Raw genomic sequence first — 26760 nt, 5'->3', positions numbered from 1 at the left:
TTTGCGGGATTTCCCAGTTTTTCACCTTGAGCTTTGTGGCATCTGTTTTTTCTAACCATCAAGCGGCGGAGACCGCGTCCCCATGACACGTGTAAAAGAAAAGCGGTCATCACCGTCGGTTGCACGGATCCGATTCCCAGATTGATGCATGACGTTATGACAGAACTCCTCAAAACGTCTGGACGTAAGATATTTTACCGATTGGTTATCTGCTTGATCATCCAACCAATACTTCTGCAAGATTCCGTCGAGCGGACGCAGAGCTAAGAAGGATGTCGAGAAGGCTGAATAAGAGACAGCAACGAGAGCTCGAGGAGCTCGAAGCTCTGAAAGCTGCCACGCCAACCAAAGTCGCCGAGGAACAAAGCGAAGAGGAAGAGGAAGAAGATGAGCTGGACGAGAAGAAAGGTAGTGCGCCTGTCAATGCGTTCGCAGCTGTAAGTCAAGAAGATCTTTTGTCTCATGTGTAGCAGGTATCTGATCGTTGACATAGCTAGGAGGCGATGACGATGATGCAGAAGAGGAAGACGAGGAAGAGGAAGATACACCCTCAGCTCCAGCTAAGAAGGTCAGTCAGCTCAGCGGTGAACCAGGAAGAGAAACCGAGCTGATGATTATTGCAGAGCAAGAAAAAGAAAAACAAGAAGAAGAAGCCTGCCGCTTCAGCTGTGGTAGAGGAGAATAGCTCACCAGGGACAACAGCTACAGCTACAGGAACGGAGACGGGGATTCCGTCGAAAGGGGGCAACAAGAAGAAGAAGAAGGCGGATCCGTTCGCAGGGATGGACGAGGTTGATCGAGCATTAGCAGAATTGAAACTCCAGTATGTCAGCTCCATCCTGTCTGCAGTGTCGCCGTGAATCATCGAGCTGAGGGCTCCTTGGTAGATATGGGGATGATCAATCATCAGAAGCTGGACCTTCTAGAGTAGCAGACACTGCTGAAAATAGGTCAACTATGGCTTTCAGGTGAGCTACCCGTTGTTCGAGACTTTCAGTATAGCTGATCATTAGTCGTGACAGGAATTTGTTGTCGGTGGACCCTAAGAACCTGGACGCTGATGCCGAGTTGAGGCGATTCTTCGGGTCGAAAGTTGTAAGCTAGCCTAAATACCTGTTAGTGACGCAAGCTCATGCGAAATGGTGCACCCAGATCGCATCATCAGCAACCTCTGGACCGAATCGCCATCGACCTGGAGTATCCCAAAAATTGCGGTATACAATATCGAAACCCAAACCCACTTATCCGCCTGCAACTTCTTTGGAGGGATTAGTCATGCGTGAAATGCTTGAGAACGAGGTTGAAGAGCTGTATGAGAGGCGCGGGAAGGAGAGGATGGACAAGGGCGAGAAATGGAACACTTTTGAACATACTGGACCGTGGAGGGAAATCCAAAGGCAATTTATGGGTGCAGTCAGATCGCATGGTAAGTAGCTGGCTGACAATCTCCATCCAGAGACAAATCGATGACAACAGCTAAAACGGATGGGCAGATCCGAACGAATTGATGGCCTTGCTTCAGGTCTATCCGTGGCATGTAGACACCTTACTACAGATGAGCGAGGTATACAGACTGCAGTCTGGTAAGTCCGTTATATTCTTTCTGACCGGACAGTGGCTGATGGTCAATATAGATATTGGCGCTGCGTCCGATTTCGCCGAAAGAGCCTTGTACGCTTTCGATCGGTGTCTCATGCCCTCCTTCAGCGTTTCAACCGGCGCTTCGAGGCTAGACTTTGATAGGGTGGAGAATAGACCGATATTCACAGCGTTACATCGCATAATATCGTCAGTTGTGTGGTTCGCTGATCGACGAACTTCAGCTGATTTCGTTTTATTACAGGTATTTGGGGCGAAGAGGCTGCTGGGTGACCGCTTTCAATTTCGCGAAGCTCCTATATGCGTTAGATCCAGAAGTGAGCAGGTTCAGCTAGATGTTTCATGGCGTCCCGTCTAGCTGACAGAGGCTGATTTCGGAAAGGGCGATCCTCATGGAGCTGTCTTCTGGCTTGATTTCTTGGCTGTCAAATCGAATAATGGGGCATGGTTGTTATCGATGTTAGAGCAAGGTGATACTTCTCCGGCAGCTGCCAATTGGTATGCATACCCAGGTATGGCTTATGCCAAAGCTCTGGCGTTGCGACAGGAGGAAGAAAGCGCGAAAAGCAAGGTAAGCTCTTTCTTTTGCCGAAGGACCGGTCGAATAGCTTATATGCCTATAACAGGATCACACACGCAGTGATGGTGCTTTACAAGAAGCTATCACAGACTTCCCTCAGGTGATTGTACCGTTGGCGGATAAGATGGGTGCCAGACTGCCAGAGGGAGCAAGGAGTAATCCACTTCTACAGATTGAAGCCGGATATAGGTCAGTGGAACCAAACTTCCAAACTTCGAGATGACCTGGATGTGTCCAGCTGACTTTCGGGGAAATAGCGACACACCAACAAACGTCATACATCTCTTATCGCACATCTACGTCTCCCGTTCAGAAGCACTATGGAAAGATGAAAAGCGCATATCATGGTTCTCTGCTCAAGTCGCTTTAGCTTTACCTAAACTCAACGACCCTTCCGCCAAAGAAGCCCGAGACGACGCATTGGCGCTAATCCAATCACCTAGAGATCCACTGGACGAAGAGATCAATGTACCCCTCTACATATGCCGACATGTTCTCTGTTCAGAATCCACCAATTTCTTGGGATTCTTACCGCCCTTGATAAGCTCCAAGAACTTCAACTCGTTCGACCCCTTACCGCCTACAACGGCAACGAGCGTATATGATAATGCCTACTTCTCGGGTTTGAGGTCGACGAATCAACGGGGAAGAGACGAAGGTGGAAGTGGAGGTATGATGATGGATCTGATCAATCGGGTGTTCAACATTGCGCAAACCCATCCAGAGGATTATAGAGAACGTATAGAGGAAGTGTGGAGGGGAATGATTGGAAGGAGGGAGATGCAGAATGCTCCGAGGGATCAACTTGATCATGTTTTACAAGGGGTGAGTCGGAATGACTTATTCGTCATTCTGTATCGGTGATCCTCGTATTATGAGGTGTTAGGTTGTGAAAGGAAGCTGACGATATTGCTGTTTCCCGGTATAGCTGTTACAGATGGCTGGAGACGTTGTCAATGGTGGAGGAGGAGGTGCGCCGCCGGGAGACGGTCGACAAGAAGGTGACGATACGATGCCAGGTGGATTTCCGGGATAATTCGTACATGTGAACATCTGACTCCTAGTAGCATCAGCATCAGACAAGTATCTATGCATAGATCTGTAGCATGTCCCCGTTTCATTTGTCCATCATATGAGTACACCAATTCAAGCAGACGGATTTGATCGACGCGTATAGTTACGTGACAGCGACAAACCGTAAACATTACCTTAGCCTTGATGTCATCCGAGATAGTCCCAGTCCAACGTCCAAGTCTCACTTCATTCCAATCGATCCAGTCTAAGAGAGTATCACCGGAACGTATACTGATTTCGAGCTCAACTCTATCAGCGGCAAGATGAGTTCCGCGTACGGTGATGCCTACGCTGTGAAAATCACTTCGGGCGTGCTAGTGACTTGGTGAGCTAGTGGTGGAGTTTCTTTTAGACAGGGATCCTCCACCGGGACAGAGATCTCACTATTTTATCCGCACCCGCTTGACATGATGCAATGGCCTGAATACCAGAATACCAATGACAGACCGATGGACCGATGGACCGACTCACTAATGGTATGCTTTATTCTATATTCTAGCGACTCGGCAGCAAAGCAGATCCTCTTGCATCTCGATTCATCAAGAGACGGTCCTTATAAATTCATGATTCGTGATGGTGCGTTGTCTGTCGTTCTCTTTTCTGCTCAATCTCACTCTCTTTCTCGCTTGGCTGGGGACTGGAATTTTCGCACTCCCTATCAAGATCTCGCAGAATATTAGGAGCCCTGGCAAATCCACCTCACCTGACCCCACCCCACCCCACGACATCTCATTCTACCTTACCCACTCTGCCCTACCCTATGTCCAAATGACGTGATGATACGGTGTGATCTGACATGCTGACGTCTTGGATTCCAGTTGACGAGACGCATATGATCATCAAGAGGGAGTACGTCGAGGAGATCAAGGAATTATTACAGGATGAGGTGAGTCCAGTTCTACGCTTCCTACATCCATCGCATACATCGTGCCGCATCAAAATTCACTCTCAAACCCATCTCGTGTGAAAGGCATAAGTTTTGAGGGATATTCGCGAGATTGCCTCTCAATGCTGACGCTGATTTACGATGTATGAATAGTTGGAAAAGAATACTTATGTGCAAGATCCAAATCTGTAGCTGCATTTGGCTTTCGTTGGCTTCCACTTTACATTTATTTGTACTTTACAACTTTAGATTGCAAAATGATTGTCACCAAGTACACTCGTAAATTCATACAAGACACCTAGCACTGTCTATACCCATGCACTATGTACGAAACTCAAATTGCGAATCATATATGAATACAACTTAATGGTCAAGTATTCACTTTGGCATTCTTCATGAGGATCTCATACCATGTCCAGCCTCGTACGTTACATCTCTTCCTTCTTCGCCGACGACGGCAAAGGACTCTCTCCTCCACTAGTCGCAGTCAAATACTCCGTCTCAGTCTCCGTCGAAGCGCCTTCCGTAGATGTCGATCCTTCTCGATAATCTAGTCGTTCTCCACTCCCGCGCTGCGAATCGAATTGGAGTTCTGATCTGGAGCCGAATCTCGGTAGAGGGGAATAAATCGAATTGGACAAATCACGTGTCGGTAAATGTATCTTCTGCTGCGGAGGTTGATGAGAGTTTGCGGACGGTGTCGAGGGCAATGATGATATGTCCGATCGGTCGGACGATAAGGGAGTCTGGGCTTGTGGAGGTCGAGGAATACGGAGGATGATTTTCGGTATGGAGGTCTGAGCAGGCAGTGGCGGGCGAGTCGTCGTTTGTTCGGAAGCGGAAGGTGTATTGTTAGGTGCAGGAGCAGCTTGCATATGTGGACGAGCAGTCTCAATCTCGGCCTTGGCTGAAGCGGGGTTGAGGACTATTGGGCTTGGATCCGGTTTCTGAGCTTGAGCATGTACTGGCATGGCGGGCTTCGATGTAGCGTCTGCAATCTTGATACCTCCCAATCCTTCTAACACTTCCTCCACGCCGGTGCTATCTTTCGACAACCTATCTAGGGGGCCATCCGCTCGCGAAGCAGGCGAAGGTACATCGTCAACCTTTAAACCCTTACTCCTCGATCCTGGAGTAACAGCTTTCACCGTCCTACCAGCCTGCGTTGGCGTAGCTGTACTCTCAGCTGTATTTGGACTTGGGTTTGTAGTCGTAGTCGTAGTTGAAGAGTGATCCTTCTTGGTCCGCGTGGGAGTGTTGAGAGTACTTGCACCCCCTCCTCTTCCCCTCACAGCCCGACGAGGTGCAACGGGTGTGTTTTCTGCGCTGGGAGGTAAAGCTATATCTTCCGGTTTACGCCTATCCCTCAACGTCATCCTGACGTTGGGTAACGGGGTGCTTTGTACCGAAGGGGCTGTCGAGTCTACACCTCCTGATCCGCCTTCGAAATGGCTAAATAAGGTATGTGTGCGTTGTAGGTGAGATTGCGCAGAGAATTCCGATGGGAAGGGTGCTAATTTACCAGTACGTCGTTTCTTGGTGGCTTTCTCGATCTAGAAAAGACATGTCAGTCTGCGTTGATAAAAGTGAGAAATATCAGGAAGGACGACCAACTTACATTAATCAGTTCTTGCTCCGTCCACCATGCATCGCAACCTTCAGGTAGAACCCCTTTCATACCGACAATATGGCCCATCGCAGCACTTGTCAGAGCTCGGTCGCTATATCCGCCTTCGAGAACCGATACGATTTTGCCTTCTGTATGTTGGTCTGCAAAGGCAGCGATGTCTTTCGTATACCTCGAATAGAAAGAAGTCTGAATACAGTGCCAGGACGGTTGAGTCAGCTGAAACAGCAAAGTCGACTTGGGAACCACATTGAACCCACACTTACGGGAACTCGTCGGTCATGCCGTTGCATGCCCTGATGCTCATGTTCACATGCATCGAAACCTGCACTGATGAAGACTATTGTCCTCGACGGTTCTGCCTGCGTCTCCTCCATGTACACTTTGGCCTTATTTAGCAAAGCGAGGTATAAGGGGTATATTCGAGCGTAGAAATCCGCTTCGTCTTCATATGGCTGAAGATGTATGTTCTCTCTGATGGGGAATGTTAATGAGCTTCCGTCCGCAAAACAGCGGCAATTCTCTAGCTTACATGTATTGCCCGTGTGCTGCTAGACTTATGGACGCGTCTTTGATCAGATCTACATCACCATCCTACATCAAATAGGTAAGCTGATTTGGGAACGGTTTGTCCACGACAGCTTACTTCGCAGGGGTAGCTATACTGCATCAGACAACAAACTGTCAGTATCCACAAGGACCCAACTTGAGATCAGTCTATGCTCACGATGTCATGCACAGACCCATAAAACCCTTTCCACCCTCTTCGCTTTCTTCCGTCACGACCCGTCATCGTTTGGGGCTTACCAGCTTTTACTTGTAGTTCTTCTGCATGAGCAGCGGCGTTCAGCGGCATGACCAATGCTTGCGTGCCGTTTCCTGCATGAAGAGCATGACCAAATCAGCCTTTAATGTGCTTGTCGAGTTCAGTGCAAGTAGCTCACCATGATGAAGATCAAAATCGATTATTATCGCTCGATCAATATCGTGTTGCAGATATGCTATATTATCGAGTCAGCTGTGTACATATTCGAATGGGCAGAGCTCACCATGCATAGCTCCGACCACAACATTGTTGACATAGCAAAATCTGAATATTGATTCATGAGCTGGGATCCCATATTATCGCAAAGGGCTTAGCTCACCCAGAAGGCAGATCTTCTCCACAATGATGTCCCGGTGGTCTGATTGCACAAAACGCCTTGTTGAATGATGCCCCTTCCGCGGACGGGCCCGCTGCTTGCGGAGGATGGGAGAAGTAGCGCTCATGCTGTAAGGTCTCGGCAGGAGGTGTGGAAGGTATTTGAGGAGTTTGCGAATTTGTTGCAGGCGTGTTGAGTGGTGTGCGTGAGGAGACTACGTGATCTACAGCTTGACAGACGGTTTGAATCTACGTTGGGTGTGAGCACTTAGCTGCAAGTGTAAGAGATATTTAAGGCTGACTCACTGCACCTTCAATGGCTACTATACTACCTGGCCCCAAGTAGAGATCACCCGGATTTAAACCTAGATCCGGCGGTATCTCACACCCAGTCTCTTTTATCTTATCTATGGCCTCGCTCGCCCATTTGACAAGATTCTTCAAGTACTCCGAGCTCGGTATGTCTCCATTCGCCGAGGACGAGGAAGACGAGGATCCGATGCCCAAGTAGGGAAAAGGCGCTTCCGGTGCTGGTGAATGGGCAAGTTGAACGGCGGGATGATGCAGTAATATCGAGCCTGGTATACTCGGTATCGGTGGAGGCGGAACGATATTCAGATGAGAAGTCAATCTTGAGGTGGAGGCGGTGGAAGAAGCGATTGATAGTGAAGACAAGAGTCCTGAAAGATCATCTGCGGTCGAGCTTGATGGAGGTGTCGCGGGATGTTTAGGTGTGATGAATGAATCGAGCGTTTCTAACCTCGCTACGGCCGCTGCCACACCTAACAACACGGCTCGTAATCTCTCTGGCCTTTCGAATATGTGGGAAGAATTGGCATGCCGTATATACTTATGTTGTAGACATGCAGGCTGTATAAAAAGTCCCAAGGGTGCTGAAGTTCGAGGAGGAGACGCGGTCATATCGCTGGAGGAAGTGATGTCATCTGATGATCGTGGCGAATGATGATCTTGCTATATGACCGCGGTGCTTGCGAAAGGCGTCTAGGAGCTGTCAATGTATATCGGCGCTCAGAGGATAGTGCGCGAGTCCGATGAACGGTGCTCCGAGCGGTATGGAGAATGGTCAAAGTCAATTACGAGATAGGAGATTTGTCCGGTGATGTTGATCTTTGATTTTGACTTTCTGACTGCGGTTGAAAGAGATGGTCCGAGCGCGCCAAATCAAGTCAATTGTCAACATAAGCGGAGGTGACAGGAATTACCCAGAATGGAAAAAAACAACAACATGAGATGCTACTTGTATATCGCATATGGAACCCATCAAAACGCGTGTTTGCCATCCGAATCAAATCAAAACATGACCTGGACATCCCTTGTCATACATACCATCCCATACAAACATAGCAATCGGTCTATCACTCAATCATCTCATATAAGCATAAGCATACGCCGGATACAACGAGTCAGCAAGATGTCCAGTGAGGTAGTAGGCGCATCTACAAGGTCATTACGTCGAGATGCCTCCGCGTCTTCGTCAACGACAAAACCAGAATCGCCAAGTAAGGGAAACGCGTCTGAAGAAGGTACAGCTACTACCGAAAAGATACGAAAGAAGAGATTAGATGTAAATCCAGCGTTGATTTTGGTGAATGATGGGGGAAGATCCAAGCGAAGGAGGACTCAGTCGCAAGAACCTGATCACCATTTACACCATGCTGCCGAGGATAAAGATCCAAAGGACTCAATGAGAGCGAAGGAGTTGGGATATGTCATTTTCAAGCGGATCATGGATGCAAAGTCGTCAGAGTAAGTCATGGAAATTGATCATCATCAGCCCATTCTTAACGACCACTTGCTTCAGCTGATCATGGAATCTGGATAGCGGAGAAGATTTAGCTCACCCGTTCATCAAGCTACCGAACAAAGTGAGTGAAAATGACAGTCTCATCATCTGAACAAATAATGTTCGAAAGGAGTAGACGTATCTTTATGCTTATTTGGGATCTACAGAGAGCGTTCCCGGATTATTATGAGACGATCAAACATCCCTTGAGCTTAGAGATAGTGCAACAAAGGCTCGATGCGTCAGAATACCAAACTCTGAAAGACGTTTGTGCGGATCTGGGACAAATATTCAACAACGCTAAACGATGTAAGCTTTCTGTCTTTCACTTGTCATCCTAGAGCAGCGTCTGGCTTATCATTGTGATACTGTCTAGACAACGTCAAAGAATCGCTAATCTTTCAATACGCCAAAAAACTTCACGTTGGTACCGTTTTAACGCTTATCCAGAGTTTCCGACCACATCGCTGACTTGAGTTCATGTCCTTTTCATGCAGAAAATGACTCGAGTGTACTACGCCAATGTACTCAACCCGGATAGAGTCAAGGAGGAGTCAGACTCTGAAGGAGAACAAGAGACACCAGCAGACGTACCCATCCAGCCCAAGCCATCGGCTTCTGTGGAAGTTGAGGGAGAGGCGGATGGTGAGGGCGAAGATGAAGATGCCGATGCAGATGCAGATGGTGAAGTCGATCCTGAAGGTGATATCGAGATGGAAGACAATACGACAGCAACGAACGCACCAGGCGCACCACCAAAATCTGCAACGAAACGCACAAGGAGGAGAGGAGCATATATGAAGGACGGTCCGAGTCTGTACAAATTGATAAAACCTGCGCTGAAGGCAATCAAGGAAGCGAAAGCCAGAGAGTGAGTTACGAACTACATCACTATATGAAGTAACAGGCATCAGCTGATGGGATATTGTAGCGGGAGTGGACGAGAAATTGCAGGAATCTTTGCACAATTGCCCTCCCGACGAGATCTTCCTGATTATTATAACACGATCCGATATCCCATATCTTTGGAAGAGATCGAGGTGAGTACACGTAGATCTTGACCTGCATGAAGAGGGGGAGAATGCTCATGCGGATCCGATCTCGCTGAATTGTTATAGAGTAAACATATTGGCAGACGATACGAATCATTCCAAGAATTCGCAGAGGACATCGAGTTGATGTGTCAGAACGGCATGCAGTACAATGAGGACGGAAGTGAGGTATACAGAGATGCTCAGCAAATTAGGGTGAGTGTCCTCAGTATCACTCTTGCAGGAATCTCCGGTCAGCTTCTCTAATTGAACGTTATATGATGGTGTGCAGGAGGTCCTTCAATGGCATCAAGCGGGCTTGAACAGATCTCAGCACAACGCCATGAACCGATACCCACCCCAACAGTCCTCCACTCCTAACTATCCTCGTCCGCAACCCGCTTACTCCCATTCTCCAGCTGGCGGCCCAGTACCTCTGCCTTTCCCAATCCCCGCGTCGGTCCCAACTCAAGGTTTGACGCCATATTCCCCTGGTCCATCTCGATCGCCTCAGCCACCCGTTCAAGGCATCCAAGGGATTCAAGGCCATCGAGCATATCTTCCAGCATTACCGCCGGGAGTAGTCACCGACGAGATAGTAGCTACGCTTGATCGATATCCGCCTTACGAGCGACAAGCATGGATCCAATCGTTATCGCCATTAGCCGTGAATATGTATCGGACCATGCTAGCCACCAACGAAGCGAGAAAGAGAGGTCTAGCGCAGCCACCTGTTCCCCAACAGCAAATATCATATCCTACTCCACCGCATTCTCAGTCTCAATCTCAGCCTCAACAAAGCCCTTTACCTTCCCAGCAGATCTTACAGCAAGCTTCCCGCGCTTCTCCGGCCTATCCGCAAGCACAACAGACACCTTCTAATCACCAAACGTCGAGCCAGATTCAACATCCTGCACAAGGTCAAAAGCCGGTCCCCCGAACGGAGAGAGCAAAACCACCTGTCCCGACCATCAAATATATCGACTTCACCTTCTCTTCGGCCTCTGTCCCGACCGAGCCCGATAAGACATCTTCTGCTTCGAGGCAAACGATTCGTCTGAAGAATCTGAGGGGATTGATAACGCACGCGATAATTCTGAACGCAAACACGAGCGAAATCGAATTGATAGCGTATATTGATGACACGCCGGTATCCTCCTCTTCGTCTAACGGAAACGATGGTGATAAAGCAATAACGAACGGTAACGGTAATGGTGTACCTGTACCTGTACCCGTGCTCACGCCGGAGTTGTCATTACGAATCAACGGGAATCAAGGATCACTACCCCGGTTCGTATATGCTGGTGGCCGACAAGAAAGTACGGGAAAGGAGGGTGAAGGTGAAAAGCCGAAAGGGATGAAATGGACTTTGCATGTATCGACGTCGAAGGTTGAGAGTAGAATAGAGATTGTGGCTACTAAACCGGGAGCTCTAGCCGAGACTACGACTATTTTCGTCAGTAGGCAATTTTGATTGCTTAGCTGTATTGATTATTGGGAAATGGGATCCAAGTTAAATAGCAACGAAGGAGATAAGACAAGGACGAAGCAAGAAGGAGGACCTGTGCTGGATCTGAATCTGGATCTGGGTAGGGTCCCAGGAATAGGAGGAAGGCTATAATTGTTATCTTGAGATCATTTCATATGTATGTATTTGCTGTACTGAATTCAGTATGTGGAAGGTAATCAATCATAAATTTCAATATTGGGTTTTGGTGTACTATCCGTTCAGTTCTTGTATAGGCCTCATCAGGCGGACGAGAATAATCTATACATGCATCTGTTACATTCTTTAATGAGCAGTGGTGTCTACCTTCTGTGGGCCACAGGACAGAAGGAGTCCGCTTCACAATTACTATTTTAATGTAATATAGTGGATCAAATCATGCGGATATTGGACAGTAAGTCAGTAGAAGTAGAGGATTACTGCGACCATTACGATACACATTAATACCGAAAACAAACATTTTGTATGCGTGCAGATATTCGTTACGATCCTCATATTCTATCAATGATGAACTCATTATCACCTTCATCCGCGTCCTCATAAGCTGATTTATGCCGCTGCTTGGATACGTTTTCGTTCGTATTCCACCCATTACCATTCTTATCTAATACTGACACATTGGACTGTATACTCGAAGTATCGCTGCGGATGTTGGGGTCGACATCGAGGGATAAGAATGGTAATTGAGGAGTTACTACGCTTTTACCATAATTACTATCTATTTTCGCCCCGCCGTCAGAATTAGTACTCTGACTGTGATTCTGCTGGTGGAATTGAGGCTGAGGTTGAGGTTGAGGTTGAGGTTGAGGTTGAGGTTGAGGTTGAGGTTGAGGTTGAGGTTGAGGTTGAGGTTGAGGTTGAGGTTGAGGTTGATGATTCTTTTTTCGCTGTTTGATGGAAAATCGGAAATTCTGATTCACATTGGGATTCTGGAATTCCCAATTCGTAGAGAAAGTCGAGGAGGTCGAAGCGGAAGGAGGTAAAGGTGGAGTAGGTGGTTTAGGGAATGAAGGACTGAATAAAGGTAATCTATTAGGCGGGGTATGTGGAGATAATACACTTGTAGGTGGTGGTGCCACTCTCGTCGAAATCGATGTTATTTCTTTCGCTTTCCCTTTTTCTTGTTTGGTGAGTTGACGAGGGGGTCGAGGGGTCAATGAGGCAGGTGCGAGATGGAGAGCGGACGTTCCGCTCGAATCGGCATCATTGAAATCTGGCTGGCTTTGACTTTGGCTTTGTACAGTGAAGGGGTTCTTATCCTGCTCATCGTTTGACGTCAGGATTGGCGTGGGCGTAGCGGTTCGCGTTGATAGGGGACTCCGGTTTTGGTTTTGGCTTTGGCCTCGGGCGTTTATTGAATGCGGTTGAGGCTGAGGCGAATAGGAACTTGGGCCTCCTGCTTCTTTATCGTCCAGCGCGGTCAACTTGAAGTTCGACTTGAACTGTGAGGTTGAACCTGAATCCAAGAGCGAGGGCGACGAGTCAGTCAGGATCCTATTCTTCTGACTAATCAATGGTACGGATACACCGGGGATAGTTGGTGTACTACCATTACTGCTACTTCCATTGATCGTGGCCGTAGAAGTACTCGCATTACTGCCTTTGCGGGAAATAGTACCTTGAGTCGAATCGGAGAATCTACTGATAAGAGATTGTTGTTCTTGATTATGTGTATCTGCCTCACCACCGATCACGCTAACAGCGGCAGAAACGGAGGGTTCATGTCGGATCGTAGCTATACTCTGTCTTTCGGGCTGAAGACGGTTCCTCTCGTGATCATCCCGATCGGCGCGTCTTTCGACAGCTTGTTGGCTGATTATGTTATTGTCAACCCCAGTTTTATTCTCCTTCCGGGGCACGCTGACTCCCTTTGCGGATCTGATGGTTTTCGATCTCCTTGACGGTTTGACTGTACTTCCACCGTCTGTACTAATAGTCACGAAAGTATCATTCTCGTTATTGCCTTGATTCTCATCATCAGCAAAACGAGCTAGGAGCTCTTCGTCGATCCACAAGCTCGGTGTCAAAGCCCTTTGACTCAGCCGGATGGTAGGAACGTGTTTACCCTTCGATTCTCTCTGATTCTTGAGGGATCGCCTGCTGATGTTCTCTGGTAAAAGGAACGAGGTTGGAGGTGGGGAAAATCTGTTATGATTATCCTTATCACCTGGCACTTTTGGAAATTGTCTCGCAGCTTCACATTCGATGGCGTCCAAATTGGCTCCGAGCGGAAGAGCATCTTCGTCCGCGTCTGCGAAGGCTGATTTCCTATTCTGACCTGATACTGTTCCTGCTCCCAGTCCGGGTAAGGGAGGAGGCAAAGAATCTCTAGCTCGGACCAACCTTCCGCTAGGCGTACGCCGTATGTTATTCAGACTCGAAGTACGTCTAGACGGCGGCGGAAGAGCTGACATTCGATGAGAAGCCCTCTCAGCTCTGTACATCGTCAGTGTTCGAGTGTTCCTGTTTCCTGCTAAGTTCGCTTCAGAGACTTGTGAGTTAGGTCTGGAGACGCCGAAAGATGGTTGAGAGGAGTATGGTGAGACTGGATGGGTGGAGTAGGACGAGACGGTAGATTGGGAATTATTACGCTGTAAAAACGATACACCATTATGGCTGTTCGGTACGCCCACTCCAAGTCCAGGTTGATATGATCGTGGAGGGGAACCAATAATTATGTCTGATGGGATCGATATAGAGTCAGGCGACTTCGGTCTTAGCGTCCTGTTGGTGTAAGAATGTGCGGACGACAAGCTAGATAGATATCCCCGCGGCAAGACAGTTGACGGAGTGGTCGATAGTGCGGATATGGATCCGTGGCCGCCTCGAATGGGAGGGATGAGCGGTAAAGTGCCCGATGCTGAGACTGAGACTGAGACTGATCCAGCCGAAGATAAGCCGGATAAATGACTATTGGCGGCTGATTGACCAGGGCGAGGTGGCGGTACAAAAGGAATAAACGACGAAGATCCTACAGACGATATGCCGGAATGATAGCCCCCTCGAGCGGGTGGGAGGGAGGGTATAGATGATATTCCGGATAAGTGAGATTGAGAGTTGGAGGAAGTGTAAGTACCTATAGCGCCCAATTGTGGAGGTGTGTTGCCGATGGAAGAGTTGAATTGGCCAAAGCCAAGATACGGTTTGGGCGGTAAGCCCGTCATGTTGGGGTTATCCAGGTTCTTGAAAATGGATGTATCGGGTAATCCATCTAGATCATCTATGCCCAATTGCGATTTGAGATTTTGTAATTTCTCTTCGTTGGTCGAATCGAGAGTTTCTGTGCCTTCGCCATGATCACTCATAATAGTTGAATGTCTGATCCATTCCATATTTCGGCGTTCTTCAACCTCTTCTTCCGTCGGGCTCTCCACTACTTTGCCTTCTCGAATAGGATTGAGACTGCTGCTACTACCACTAAAGCTCACAGAGTTAGGATTGAAGCTGGGATTATTGTTCGACATGGCTTGAGACGGTTGCTGAAAGGCAGACCCAGTGCCACTTGTTGACTGGTAATTCCAGCTATTGACATTACTTGTGCCGTTACCGTTGATCTCTACTACGGCATCCGAATCTTCCGAGAAACGACTTTCCTCCTCCTTGGTAATTGGCAGATCGAAGGACGACAATTTCTTACCGAACGTATTTTGCGATCTTCTTTTCTCGTTGTTAGAGGTTTTGGCAGAGGCTGATCTACTGACATTATAACCATCTTCCAGGGACGGTCGCGCACCAGGAGATTTGGTCGAAGTGGAATATCCAGCAGATCTGGGACCATTGGTTTTCAGGCTACCATTACCACTTCCAGATTTACTCGACTTTGAATCTTCTTGTACCCACGGAGAAGACATTGACCGACTATGCGATTGTTTGGGCAAGGAAATCTGACTTCGATTGATATCTTGACTTCGGCTGTTATTGTAATATCGATTCTTGTGCGAATTCATATAATTACTGTGGTTGTTATTGTTGTTGTTTCGCCGGAAAGGATTGAAGCTGAATCGACTTCCGCTTCCTTTGGGCATGGTAGATCGTAGAGTAGGGGTGGAACCGGTCCGAGCGTGATGATAGGGGGAGGAAGAAGAGATGAGATTGGGTGTGGGCGTCATACGACCTCCGAAGAATGAGGAAATCATGGATAATCGCGAAGGCGGTCTGGAAGGTAAATCTTTCGAGCCGAGATTGAGGGTCAACTGTGTCGCATTAGGCAGAGCCAAATGAATTCAAGTATTAGCGATGCCACTTGCAGTGAGGAACAAGGGGAATACAGTATGTCAAGAGTATTGGGGCATCCATCTCAACAACGACTGACCCTCAATTTCTTACTCGTCTGACTATCCCAATCGCCCTTCTCTTTCTCGCTCATCCCATTTAGGCCTAGCCCATTACCTCGACTTGAATTAGCAGATTCGATCTCCCTGAACCTTCTCTCCCAATAATCGTTTCCCCCTTCTCCGCCATGACCACCACCATGGGAAGGCGGTGATATACTATCTCTCCAACTTCCACCTCTGATTCTCCTTCTAGCTCTTCTCTTCTGACAGCACGTCAAAAGCACGATCAACAAGATCAAGCCGAATACTCCTCCAACAATACCTCCAGCTATCGTGCCTGCTTTACTACTAGTACCATCCGAGGCGCCCTCCTGCGAGGCGGTCGAATCGGTTTCTGTCCCATTACCACTCAAAGAGGAGGAACTTGGAAGTTGACTTGGCTGGGAGATCGAAGAATGCGATTGGGTTGGAGGGTTCGGTGTCGATGGTGTACCTGTCTTGGCGGGGGCCGAAGTGAAGCTAAGAATTTTCGAAGTGGAAGGAAGTCTGGTTTGAGTCGGTAAAGAACCCGTGAATTGACCAGTGGCATTAGGGTCGACATCGCCGTCGTCATTTGCAGACCGAGTTTGCGCAGGCCGATTGGCACTGGTAGCTGGCTTGGCGGTCCCTGTTCCCGAGATAGATTCTGAACAAGGGTAATACAGTGTTCGTTGTGGTATGACGCTTGTAACTATTTCCCGAGTGACGATTTGGCTAGTCAATAACCTGGTTTGTTGGGCGACTTGCGTAGTGATGATGGTCGATGTGGTGATAGTGGATGTGAGCTGGGTGGTCCCGTACAATGTGACTGAGGGTACCGATTCGCACATTGTGTCTGTGTGTGTATTGTGAGTCCAATCCAGTCCGGTCCAGTCCACTCGAGGTTAGGAGGGTTTTGACGTCGGAAGCTGTGCTGTAATTGGGATGGGAAGGCTTTTGAGCTTCAGGAAGAGAAAAGAGGATCAAGACGAATGGTCCACCTGTAAGCAGTAAACTTGGAAAGTGCCCTGGAGAGCTGAGATTCGAAGTAATCAATAATCAATTGTCAGTATTAGACAGACAAGCAGATCAAAGTCGAGCGAGCAGAATGCGAATCAGTAAAAATTTCCCATAAAGACTAATCTACTATTACCCCTTCCAGGCATAGTGATGTTGAAGGTGAAGGTCAAGGTGAGAACAAAGGATCATACCTGTTCACATTCTCAATCCGTATTCTCCAAGTAAGTAAGCGGTAATGTCAGAAATATGATGTGTCACGACATGGCATGCCTTTGAGTGATAAAGGAGTCTATTTGAATCCAAGCCAAAGGTCCTCAATCTGATAAAGGCATGTCCTGAATCGTCTCGTTTCGTTCAGTTTGCCAGTCATGCCAGTGTAGTCTGATACAGCTGATCAAAGGAAAAGGAAACCGGTCACTTTCTACCTTCCAAACGTTTCAACACTGCCGTAGGTAGACGCACAACAGTGATCAGTGGCCAGTCACCGAAGGATTTTATGCTTCCGAACGTTACTGAGAGATAAGAGGTGATGTTAGCAATGGGATTTCGGGACCCTCGGTTTGACTTGTTAGCTTCACACGAGATCAGTAATTAGGTCCAGTATGAATGCATTGGTATATATATTTCTTGTATGTCAACATTATATTGAGTCTCTTTCTTCTTCGATCATGATGCGCGAGCGCGTGCGGAAGCTGAGGCGGGTGTTAGGAGTAGTTGAAGGTTTTGCGATATTATTGTTTGAGTACCATATTCAGGTCGAGTCGAAATGTATGAACTTGTCGAAAGAAGTGAGAGAGAAACGTCTAGTATCGTGCGTGTACGTGAATGGAAGACGGACAGACCAGGGACACGTGTATTCGTTATATCCACAACTATTCATCTATCGGAGTTTGAGTCAGGCATAATTATCTTCGATCGGAATTAGCGTAAGCCAATAGGGCGAAAGGCCGGACCCAGAGTTCGCCGCCGCCATATCCTACGCAAGCGTGATCGTCGTTGATGAGGCATTCTACAGCGAAATCAGTCAGCTTCTTGAACATGTATATCTCGGAGAGCGATATCCGCTCAAACTCACTGCCCGGATGTTCGCCACTTTGTCGGGATCAGAATGTCAGCATCATTGCCTGGTGCAAATCGCCTGGCAAACTCACTTCTCATAATCTCCTTTGGCTAGCAGGAGCGCTGTACCGTCTTTCTCTCTTCCACCTTCGATGGGTTGCCATCCTTGCACAGCCGCAACCTCGCCATGTCGATATGTCATCCATTTGACCAGATAAGGTTCGTTAATAGGTCCGCAAAGGACTTCGTAGGTATCAAGGGTAATTTCTGCCCCGCCATACGAGATGGAAGCACCGGAGATGAGATGGTGGCCAGCTCTACTCGACAATTTCCTCAGCTACACGCTCAAAGGCCGCTAAGAGTTGGAGTGTCGGGGAGTAACTCACTTGCCTAGATGAATACCGCCTTCCCACCACGCTCTGGCAGCGTACAAGACAGCGCCATCTTGCTCACGACCGATAGGCAGGGCGTCATTGGGCAGTCTTTGACCCTTTTCCACCAATTTCCACATGAAGAGCGGCTTCACTCCTTTGCTCTCTGCAGCATTTTCTATAGATATCAGCTACGATTGCTTGGGTCACGCAGCAAGCAATGTACAGGATCACAAGGACGCACCTTTATCATAGAATTCCCTTCGTTCTTTCGCAACCTTGATCCAATCTTGAGCATCGTGATCATCTGACCAGTCTTTCCATAATTTCTTCTTCAGTTCCTCTTCCTTCTGATCCTCGCTGTATGACCAGATACCAATACCTCCCGTTCGCCATACCCTCTTTCCTTTGAGCTCATGCTTGAGCTCATCCTTGTCCTTAGCATCACTGACTTCTTTGCGGATCGTCATATAACGCAAGGATTCGTTGGCTTTCTCGGTAAAGAAGGACGTTGCGCTTGATACGCCTGACTTGCCAAATCCTCTTTCTTTCTCATTCTTGGAGTCGGTGATCGTCTCTCCAGAAGACGGGGTGTCGTCTTTCTCGTGATTATCCGAGGGGGAATAAGGTCGATGCGGTGAAGGAGCGAAGAGGCCAGGGGAAGATCCCGATGGGGCATTGTAATATCCTTGTTGGCCCCATGCTGACGAAGGCGGTTGAGGCGAGTACGAGGGCGGGTGGCCGTTGTAACCCTGTTGTGGGTGTTGTTGGGGATAAGGTGGTCGCGATTGTTGGGGAGAATAAGGTTGTTGCTGATATTTCTGTTTCGGTTGAGCAGAATACCCTCCACTGGAGCCCACAGGAGTCCAGAGGTGAAGGTTGTTGGTCGGCTACATGCATTTGTCTTGCTTGTAAGCTTTCCGGGATTACTTTATTACATACTCGCCATACGGTCTGCTAGCGTGGTGATTGCAAGTGACACCAGATGATTGGGCATTGACAAGGACTTACAGCTCCATCGGGCTCATATCCACTCGTATGTCCATCCTCACATCTCCAAAAGGTGCCAGCATACCACACCACCGCTCCATGCGGATAACTGACGTAAGGTGCCCACGGGGGAGGCCCTGACTGCTGTTGTTGGGCGAGCAAGTCGGGTTGGTGCATCGTGTCTTGCTTGACGATTGATCACGATCAGTCTAGAGCAAGTGATATTCTGATACGTGTCTGCTTCTCAGGACTGTAGGAGTTGATGCTTGGTCCAACGTTTGTATGAATGGCCTTCCTCTTCATATATCGTAAAAGTAAAAAGCGAATCGGTGGCAAATATGTAATCGAGCCAGGGTGAGGTGAGGTACCGATGCGGTGTACTCTGTGAATCAAGTAACTTTACGATGCCGAGCCAAAAGGATGTCTCGTCTTTTGCTGTGTGGTTTTGTATGGTGCTGTGTAGATGATATGATGATTGTGATGATGATTTACTATGTCGTCACTTTTGCTAGTGAATATGTTGATTCGATTTTGAAACCTTATATATGTCTGGAATCTGATGAATCTCCTTGTCCTTCTCCTTCTCCTTTTGTTGTTCGTGTATATAACAAAAGAAGAGAGATGCAGCTTGGGATGACTACTTGGTCAGTTGATGAGTGCTACAATTGTATCGTATGATAGTTGCAATTGGGGAATGCTCGTATTGAAATTATTTCGTTGTGGAGTAAAGGTAACTTTGGTCAAATGGATTTGAGCTAAGCTAAGCTAAACACTGGTATGGTATGGTAAGGTGGCAAATGACTAAACCATGTGGTTTGGATCCTAGGATCCGAGGCAATCATGACGAATAATTACGTTGCAGAGTGACAAACTAACTCACGAGCACTCAACCCCACACAAATCTCATCGAGCTTTACGAGAATATCAGGAATAAGCCTAACCATGTACCGCATTTATTCTAGATCTGCCGTACTTTACGCGTACATAATGCATAAACGACTGGCCGCAAGTCATGGCACTATGTATGCGGATATGTCAACTTTTTACCAAAGCGTGGAATGAGAAAAGACAATGAACAATCATGGTGAAGATAACCTGACCTGATCCTCTGGATAAACCTGATACCTCAATACATTTGGACCCCTTAACCAAGCAGCAGGAAAAGAAGGGAAGCACTAATAGATATACAGTACGAATGTTTGTACGAGTACAGCTTAACCACTGAGCCCTTCGCTCCACAAAAAAAAACTTAGCCTTCAACATTCGGGTCCGTGGATTGTTCGGGCCCAGACCATTGTTCTACTTCTTTCGTATCCTGAATCGCTGTACGGGCTTGAGGACAGTCTTCACAGCAGCATGATGATTGCAGGCCCATGGGAAACCGACACAAACTATCTATCGTCCTGGGCTCTAAGGCTTGAGGCTTGGGTCATTGACCAATGGTCTTGGTATATCTCAAAAGCAGCGGTTCATGCATTAGCGAGCTGCTAAGAGCGGGCGTCCAGTCGTTTATTTCTGCGATCCGTTCAACACTTGAATCGTTCATCACATAGCATTCATCTCATATCTCACATGGACATACGATGACCACAGCGCAATTCGAGCCAAAGCCAAAGCCAAAGTACGCGCACGGCAAATTGATAATGGAAGAAAAGAAATCATGAATACTGAGAATATGGAGCTACTAATTATTGAAGAAATGAATGATGAAAAGAAAAAACAATGCTATATTACCCTTTACCTTGCCTTACCTTACCTTACCTTGAGCTGAGTCATTTGTAAATGTGATTGATGAATGATATTTACTTGTGACTGTGATTGTGATTACGAAATTCATTGATTAATTGATTGATGGAATCTTACCTTACCTACTGGCACGTCGTTGCACGGGAAAAACAAAACACTCAAATCAAGATTGGTTGTAAGATGAAAATGGGAAACCCAAAAAATCCAAACAATATGTAGAAATTCTCCATCGCCGATGGTCTGTCGCTTGGAGACCTATCCTCAATGGCCTATCGCTTGACAGCTCCTCTTCTGGGTAATCCCTTAACTTTCCTACCTCCTGGACTTCCGGGCGTACCATCATTCGCACCTAAACTGAATCCACCCGCATCAACCCCCGGCGCAGGACTACCGAATCTCGGTGCCTGTGCTTGTTGGGCATTTGTCGGCGCACCAAAGGAAAAGCCACTCGAAGGCGCAGCAGCTGGAGTCGTCGAAGCTCCTACCCCTCCTCCGCCAAATGTGAAAGGTTGAGCAGGTGCAGTCGTAGGTGTGGAAGGTTGAGGCGCAGCGCCGAAAGTGAAGCTTGCGTTGTTCGCCAGCGGGGTAGAAGGCGCCGTACTTTGGTTTTGTTGTCCGAATCCACCGAATCCACCTGATGCAGCAGCCGGAGCTGGAGCAGGACTGGAGGTGGATCCTCCGCCAAACGAGAAGTTGAATCCACCTGCTGCAGGTGCCGCGGCTGGGGTGGTTGATGATTGACCGAATGGATTGGATGCTCCTGCTGGTGCAGTCGGCGCGGAAGAGCCAAAGCCAGACGATGCTGATGTCGATTGCCCAAATGTGAACGATGGCGCTGCTGCAGAAGCTGGCGCAGGACTGGATGTTTGAGCCTGGCCAAATGGATTAGGCGCAGAACCTAAAGCAGGAGAGCTGCTTGCTGAGCCGAATGGGTTGGATGATTGTGCGGCAGGGGCGGGAGAACCGAATCCTGGTGTAGTCCCATTCGTCTGAGCGGTGGAAGCCGGTGCACCGAAAGTGAATCCTGAGGTGGCTGGCGCAGCAGCAGGTGTCGCATTGGCATTCCCACCGAATGGGTTCGACTTAGCGGCATCTCCATTGGACTGATTGCTGCCAAATGTTGCAGAATTGCTAGTACTGCTTGGTGCGCCGAAAGTGAAGGAAGGGCTAGATGAAGCAGCAGCACCTCCAGCGCCACCAAATGGATTGCTAGCGGGCGCATCCTTCTTCTCAGCCGGCTTGCCGAATGTGAAACCGTTTGATGCGGAAGTTGTCGAAGTACCATTCGTCCAAGGAGCCCCAAAGGAGAAAGCAGGTTTGGAAGGCTCGGCCGGTTTGGCAGCAGGAGCGGGCGCGGTTGTACTGGAATTACCGAATGAGAAAGCCGGTTTGGCTGGTTCGGCAGCTTTCGCAGGTGCCGCGGACGAGGTACCGAACGAGAAGGATGGCTTCGGTGCCTCTGTGGGTTTCTCGGCTGCGGAAGAGGCTGCGGGTGCACCGAAGGAGAAAGTGGACTTGGCAGGTTCAGGTGCATTCGAAGGAGTTCCGAAACTGAAGGTAGATTTAGCTGGTTCAGCAGGTTTATCCGAGGATCCGAAGGGGAAGGTCGATTTCGGTGCGTCAGCAGGTGTGGTCGATCCAAACTGTGCGAAAAAGTAAAATCGTCAGCTTACTGATGACAGCACGAAAATATGCTGTTGGCTTACCGAGAATGAAGGTGCAGCTGAATCTTTCTTCTCCGTTGCCTTAACGGCAGGTGCACCGAAATTGAATCCTCCGGCTGATGAAATACCATTGGCGGCAGGTTTCGGGGCTTCAGCAGGTTTGCCAAAGCTGAATGTAGCTGGCGGTAATTCCGCTGGCGGAGCTTTCGGTTCTTCAGCTGATTTCTTGGGTAGACCAAAGTCGAAGGCGGGGATCGAAGCAGGAGTCGAAGTTCCGGATGAAGGAGCAGACTTCTTGCCGAAGAAGTCGGGTATACCTCCTGATCCTGATGCACTTTCGGTGGCAGTAGGCTTCGTCGCGGGTTGACCCAATCCGAACGAGAATGACTTGTCCTTGCTTGTCTCTCCATTGGCGGCAGCTGGCGCCGAGAAGAATGAAGAGGCAGGTGGCTTTCCCAATGGAGTGGTCGAGCCAGTCGAGGCAGACGGTACAGTGGGCGCGGATCCGTTCAGCGCGAAGAAGCCATTTGCCGGCGGTTGCAGTGGTTCACTTGATTTTGAAGCGGGTGGTGCGGTGGGAGGAGAGGCTGGTTGAGCGACAATGGAGCCCGCTGCCAATGGTGACGAAGCTCTTGGTCTAGTGGAAGATAGACCAACTCTCGCCAACGGTCCTGCAGGTTTCCGTTGTGACGGCACACCAAGTGAGGAAGAGGGCTGCGTACTCGTGCTAGTGGGCGCCGAGGCTGTTGGGGTAGAAGAGGTTGCTTGGGCTGCATTTTCCTGGTTTGCAGGGGGATTCGCATTGAGCCCTGCGAAAGATATGCCTGAGAAAGAGGGTAAGGGGATTTTGGCCTGTTCCAACTCATCCATATCTGGTAAATCTTCTTCTCTGGCTGAGAATCGTCCGGATGAAGGGGTAACGGATCTCGAGTAGCTCGCTGCACCAACATGAGTCCGCTTTGAGACATCCGATCTTGCTCGCAGGGAGGATCCCCCTCGCGAGCGCTCGCCATCTGCTAAAGGCTGATAATGGGAAGTCGACACCGTCTGGGTTGCCGAATCGGCGTTGGCAGGACCACCAGGCGAGGGAGCAGTAGCCGTGATGGTAGGCACCGGAGGCGGAGGATCAGGCGAAGTACCTCGGTCAACCGTTTGTTTCCTTGTTCTCCTTGATCTGGGAGTCGGCTGAGGGTTTTCATCTTCGGCGATAGGCTCTGGCTGTCTGGACGTGCCTCGCTTCGTCCGTCTGTTAGTCTTGGGCGTGGGCGCATCCTCATCTGCAGCCGGCTTTTTCAGTCGTGATGATCGCCTTGGTGTCGGAGGAGGAGCGGGAGAAGGCGATTTTTGTGGAGAACTTGGTCGATCCATCTCCACGTCAGACGCTTGACTGCGTGATCGGCTTCTGGCATCTGATGCGGTCGGTGTCGGTGAGGGACGGTAGTCTGAGGCATCAACTCAACAGCATCAGCCTCACCGTTTTTCTCTGAAGAGTAAGAGTCATCAAGCAGACTTACCTCGATCTTCAGCCATCCTCGACCGCCTATCGTCTCTCGCCTGCTGATCTGCGACTTTCCTTCTACCATACGGGCTTATCATGAGTGACACTCTGTCGTCTCCACCCAACCTATCCTTGTCCCTCCTTTGCTTTGCGCTATCTCCTGCGGCCGCAGTAGCTAACGGAACGCTGATGGTCTTCCGCATAGTCCTCGAAGATTGGCCTATAATCGACGGCACTTCTCCCTTACGCGCATCAGTCAGGGGGGTCTTTCTCATAGACTCGAGAGTGTGTAATATCCGCTCGGCTTCACTCTTATGTATCGCTGGAGGAGCTTGAGCTGAATTTGGCATCAGTTGTCAGCATCTTATCATCGCCGAGATTATAATGAAGACCTAAGGATGACTCACATGCTTTGAGGTCACTCTCCCTCACAAATGCTTTCTCCTCCTCGTGCCATACTAATTGACCTTTTCTTATCGGAGGATGGGATAAAGACGGTCCTGCAGAACCAAGTCTCCTCGAAGCAGCTACGGACGCTGGGGAAGCAGCTCTCCCGTCCCATCGATCCTTCATAAACCAGTCCAACACACTTCCTTCGCGTTGCCTATGTTCACCATCTACGCTCATTTTGTCATCATCCCTATCTCTCTCCATATCACCGTTCACGCTACCGAAGAGCATACTCCCAGATTGCCTTAAACCCCTCACACTGCCTGATCGGGTTAGACCGCCACCCATGCTGACATCGGACGCCACGCTAGCGGCTCGACGTATGTTTGCGGTGGTAGCTGATCTAGTCAATCCTGAGGTCGATGCGCCGAAATTCGAGGGATGAGGTGATTGACGCTGTAGCGGAGACGGCGGGGGTTTGAAAGGCGATACAGATGGCAGTGTGAACTGCACAGGCAGCGTGTCATGTCAGCTAGTGCTTTCAGAAATATCTTCGAAATCCTTAGTTCAGTACATGGCGACTCACATCGCGAGATTCCAGCCTACTCGGCGTCTTCCTACTAGGCGTGGTAGGTCTGACATTGGCAGCGGAAGCAGCAGCTCCGCCAGCTGTAGTATACCTTGATTTCCAAGGACTCCAAGTTTTCTCCTCTTCTCTGCCTTTTCCCTTACTCGACCCGTGAGCGTCATGCTCGTCATCATCTTCCAGAGAACTCAATTCCACCCTCTTCGACCTGGTCAACATTCCGCCTTTCCTTGGCGACGAAGCTGCTAGTACATCTGAGGGTGGATCTAGGTACGACATAGACTTAGAGCTTGACAGACCGCTGCTGGAGCTTCCTAAAGGTCTTGAGAAATTGGTGGGGTTCTGACTTGTCACATGATGAGGTAGATGGGATTTCGGTTTCAGTGTGACGTTGGGTGATAGAGGGGGAAGCATGAACCCAGATACAGCTCTTCCTTGCACCTGAAATTCGGGTTCAGGTTCATAATCCCCTTTCGAAGGCCCATTGGGCTCAGCCCTCTGTCTCTGCCTCTGTCTTTGTTTTTCTGGTGATGGTGAGCTCCTCCTTATCCTCTTTTGATTTCTAAATTCACTAGGTGAGTCTGGGTCTTCAAGGTCGTGTCCGAAAGAGCTGAACGAATCTCTCTTATTTGCAGAGGTTCCAATGTGTTCTCGTGTCGGGGTAGCAAGCCATTGAAGTGGTCTGGAGAGGATGGATTTTATACCGGAGAACAACGAGGAGTCGGATCCGGATCTAGGTAGACTGCTGAAACTTGATGATCTGGAGTCGCCGTTGAGACCAGGACGAGTCGTGCTTGATTTCGTGGGAGATTTGGTCGGTGAGCCCAAAGATGAGGAAACGTTGGCTAGGTCCGTCATTGTGGCCGAGGATGATAAACCGGAAAAGGATGATGGTCGAGAATATGGCTTAGAGAGAGCATGTAATCTCGGGTGAGCATTTTGTCGAGTCGCTCCTTGTAAGCTTGATCTATCACTTTGATTCGACATCTTTCCCATGGACTGTGAGTGATGGAAGAATCGATGTATTGATGTGTTATACGTGATTTGTGAGATATTGTTGATTATCGTTAAGCTCCATGGATTCGAGACGAAGCTGAAGTGCAGAAATTTTCGTTATAAGGGTATACTAGAATGACTTGAGGTATTAGTGAGTCGGATTATTAGCTGAAGTGTCGTTGATGTTAATGGGTCTGCTGTCGATGGTGATGGCACACCAGCAGGTAAGAAAGAAGTTCGGATTGTACCCCGGATGTTTGTGTATGTATGTATATGGTATCGTTGAATGTGAGTTGAATTCTGAAATATCATCGGCCTCGGTGTCACCATCGTACAGTGTAATCCACCTACACGCGTGAATGATGCAGGGTCAGATCAAATAGCAAATACTCATTATTTCCAAAATCAATTTATTTCATTTTATCCCGTAGACATCTATCAACCCTTCTCTCTCCAGTGCTTCTTTTACCTCTTGTGGCGGACAACATACGAGTCGCAAAAGCGCAAGTTTCAGTATGAGACAGTCACAGTCACACAGGATACGTCTAATGCTCAGTCATTTGGCTTAGACTGAAGCAGTTGGCAGCACGAAGAAATATGGCATACCAGGCTAGAATAAGGTATAAATAGCGTTTAGGGCGCGGCAGACAAAATACCGTAGCTCGAAAGGAATCTTCTCCGCTGTTCCCTTTGCCTTACATGTAGATACCTGCCATGACCGTTGAGGCTATCCCGGCCCATAGCAGGAGTTCCAACAGACCCCAGCAGCTACGTAAGACAGGCCTTCTATTGACAACCGCTCAGCTTGACTGAGGATCAAGGCGGACGACTCCGACGGAGTGTCTGCGAGTGAGTTACGTGAGCAGCCAACTTGGCGCGGTTGTGCATTACGTATTTGA

General features: G+C 48.7%; 7 protein-coding genes across 7 annotated transcripts; 3 read left to right on the top strand and 4 right to left on the bottom strand.

The window, feature by feature from the left end:
* Positions 1-272: 272 nt before the first annotated feature.
* Positions 273-3215, top strand: I303_107709 (uncharacterized protein; the record flags this gene model as incomplete). Its single annotated transcript, XM_018410980.1, has 13 exons — positions 273-437; positions 494-568; positions 624-823; positions 888-968; positions 1023-1095; positions 1153-1426; positions 1494-1583; positions 1635-1788; positions 1844-1916; positions 1982-2170; positions 2226-2368; positions 2437-3004; positions 3108-3215. The coding sequence occupies 13 exons, from the start codon at positions 273-275 to the stop codon at positions 3213-3215; spliced, it is 2193 nt and encodes a 730-aa protein (XP_018259648.1).
* Positions 3216-3516: 301 nt separating this feature from the next.
* I303_107708 (uncharacterized protein) lies at positions 3517-4331 on the top strand (the record flags this gene model as incomplete). Its single annotated transcript, XM_018410979.1, has 4 exons — positions 3517-3578; positions 3753-3829; positions 4072-4139; positions 4293-4331. The coding sequence occupies 4 exons, from the start codon at positions 3517-3519 to the stop codon at positions 4329-4331; spliced, it is 246 nt and encodes an 81-aa protein (XP_018259647.1).
* A 236-nt stretch (positions 4332-4567) lies between these two features.
* Positions 4568-7828, bottom strand: I303_107707 (uncharacterized protein; the record flags this gene model as incomplete). The annotated part of the gene is made up of 10 exons (XM_018410978.1): positions 4568-5692; positions 5758-5955; positions 6033-6240; positions 6299-6360; positions 6413-6430; positions 6494-6645; positions 6711-6767; positions 6816-6856; positions 6912-7156; positions 7214-7828. The coding sequence occupies 10 exons, from the start codon at positions 7826-7828 to the stop codon at positions 4568-4570; spliced, it is 2721 nt and encodes a 906-aa protein (XP_018259646.1).
* Positions 7829-8339: 511 nt separating this feature from the next.
* I303_107706 (uncharacterized protein) lies at positions 8340-11216 on the top strand (the record flags this gene model as incomplete). Its single annotated transcript, XM_065969645.1, has 8 exons — positions 8340-8674; positions 8751-8793; positions 8879-9020; positions 9088-9134; positions 9209-9582; positions 9643-9751; positions 9830-9958; positions 10035-11216. The coding sequence occupies 8 exons, from the start codon at positions 8340-8342 to the stop codon at positions 11214-11216; spliced, it is 2361 nt and encodes a 786-aa protein (XP_065825717.1).
* Positions 11217-11740: 524 nt separating this feature from the next.
* On the bottom strand, positions 11741-16392 carry I303_107705 (uncharacterized protein; the record flags this gene model as incomplete). Its single annotated transcript, XM_018410976.1, has 2 exons — positions 11741-15442; positions 15562-16392. 2 exons carry the CDS (start codon positions 16390-16392, stop codon positions 11741-11743), a joined length of 4533 nt encoding a protein of 1510 aa, XP_018259644.1.
* A 1074-nt stretch (positions 16393-17466) lies between these two features.
* Positions 17467-19158, bottom strand: I303_107704 (uncharacterized protein; the record flags this gene model as incomplete). Its single annotated transcript, XM_018410975.2, has 6 exons — positions 17467-17570; positions 17637-17653; positions 17713-17937; positions 18007-18157; positions 18236-18881; positions 19003-19158. 6 exons carry the CDS (start codon positions 19156-19158, stop codon positions 17467-17469), a joined length of 1299 nt encoding a protein of 432 aa, XP_018259643.2.
* Positions 19159-20996: 1838 nt separating this feature from the next.
* I303_107703 (uncharacterized protein) lies at positions 20997-25852 on the bottom strand (the record flags this gene model as incomplete). Its single annotated transcript, XM_018410974.1, has 5 exons — positions 20997-22370; positions 22434-23833; positions 23906-24226; positions 24297-24786; positions 24866-25852. The coding sequence occupies 5 exons, from the start codon at positions 25850-25852 to the stop codon at positions 20997-20999; spliced, it is 4572 nt and encodes a 1523-aa protein (XP_018259642.1).
* Positions 25853-26760: the final 908 nt, after the last annotated feature.

This window comes from Kwoniella dejecticola, chromosome 10 (assembly GCF_000512565.2).
Source record: "Kwoniella dejecticola CBS 10117 chromosome 10, complete sequence".
NCBI classification, from domain to species: domain Eukaryota; kingdom Fungi; phylum Basidiomycota; class Tremellomycetes; order Tremellales; family Cryptococcaceae; genus Kwoniella; species Kwoniella dejecticola.
This window is presented reverse-complemented; position numbering and strand designations above follow the sequence as displayed.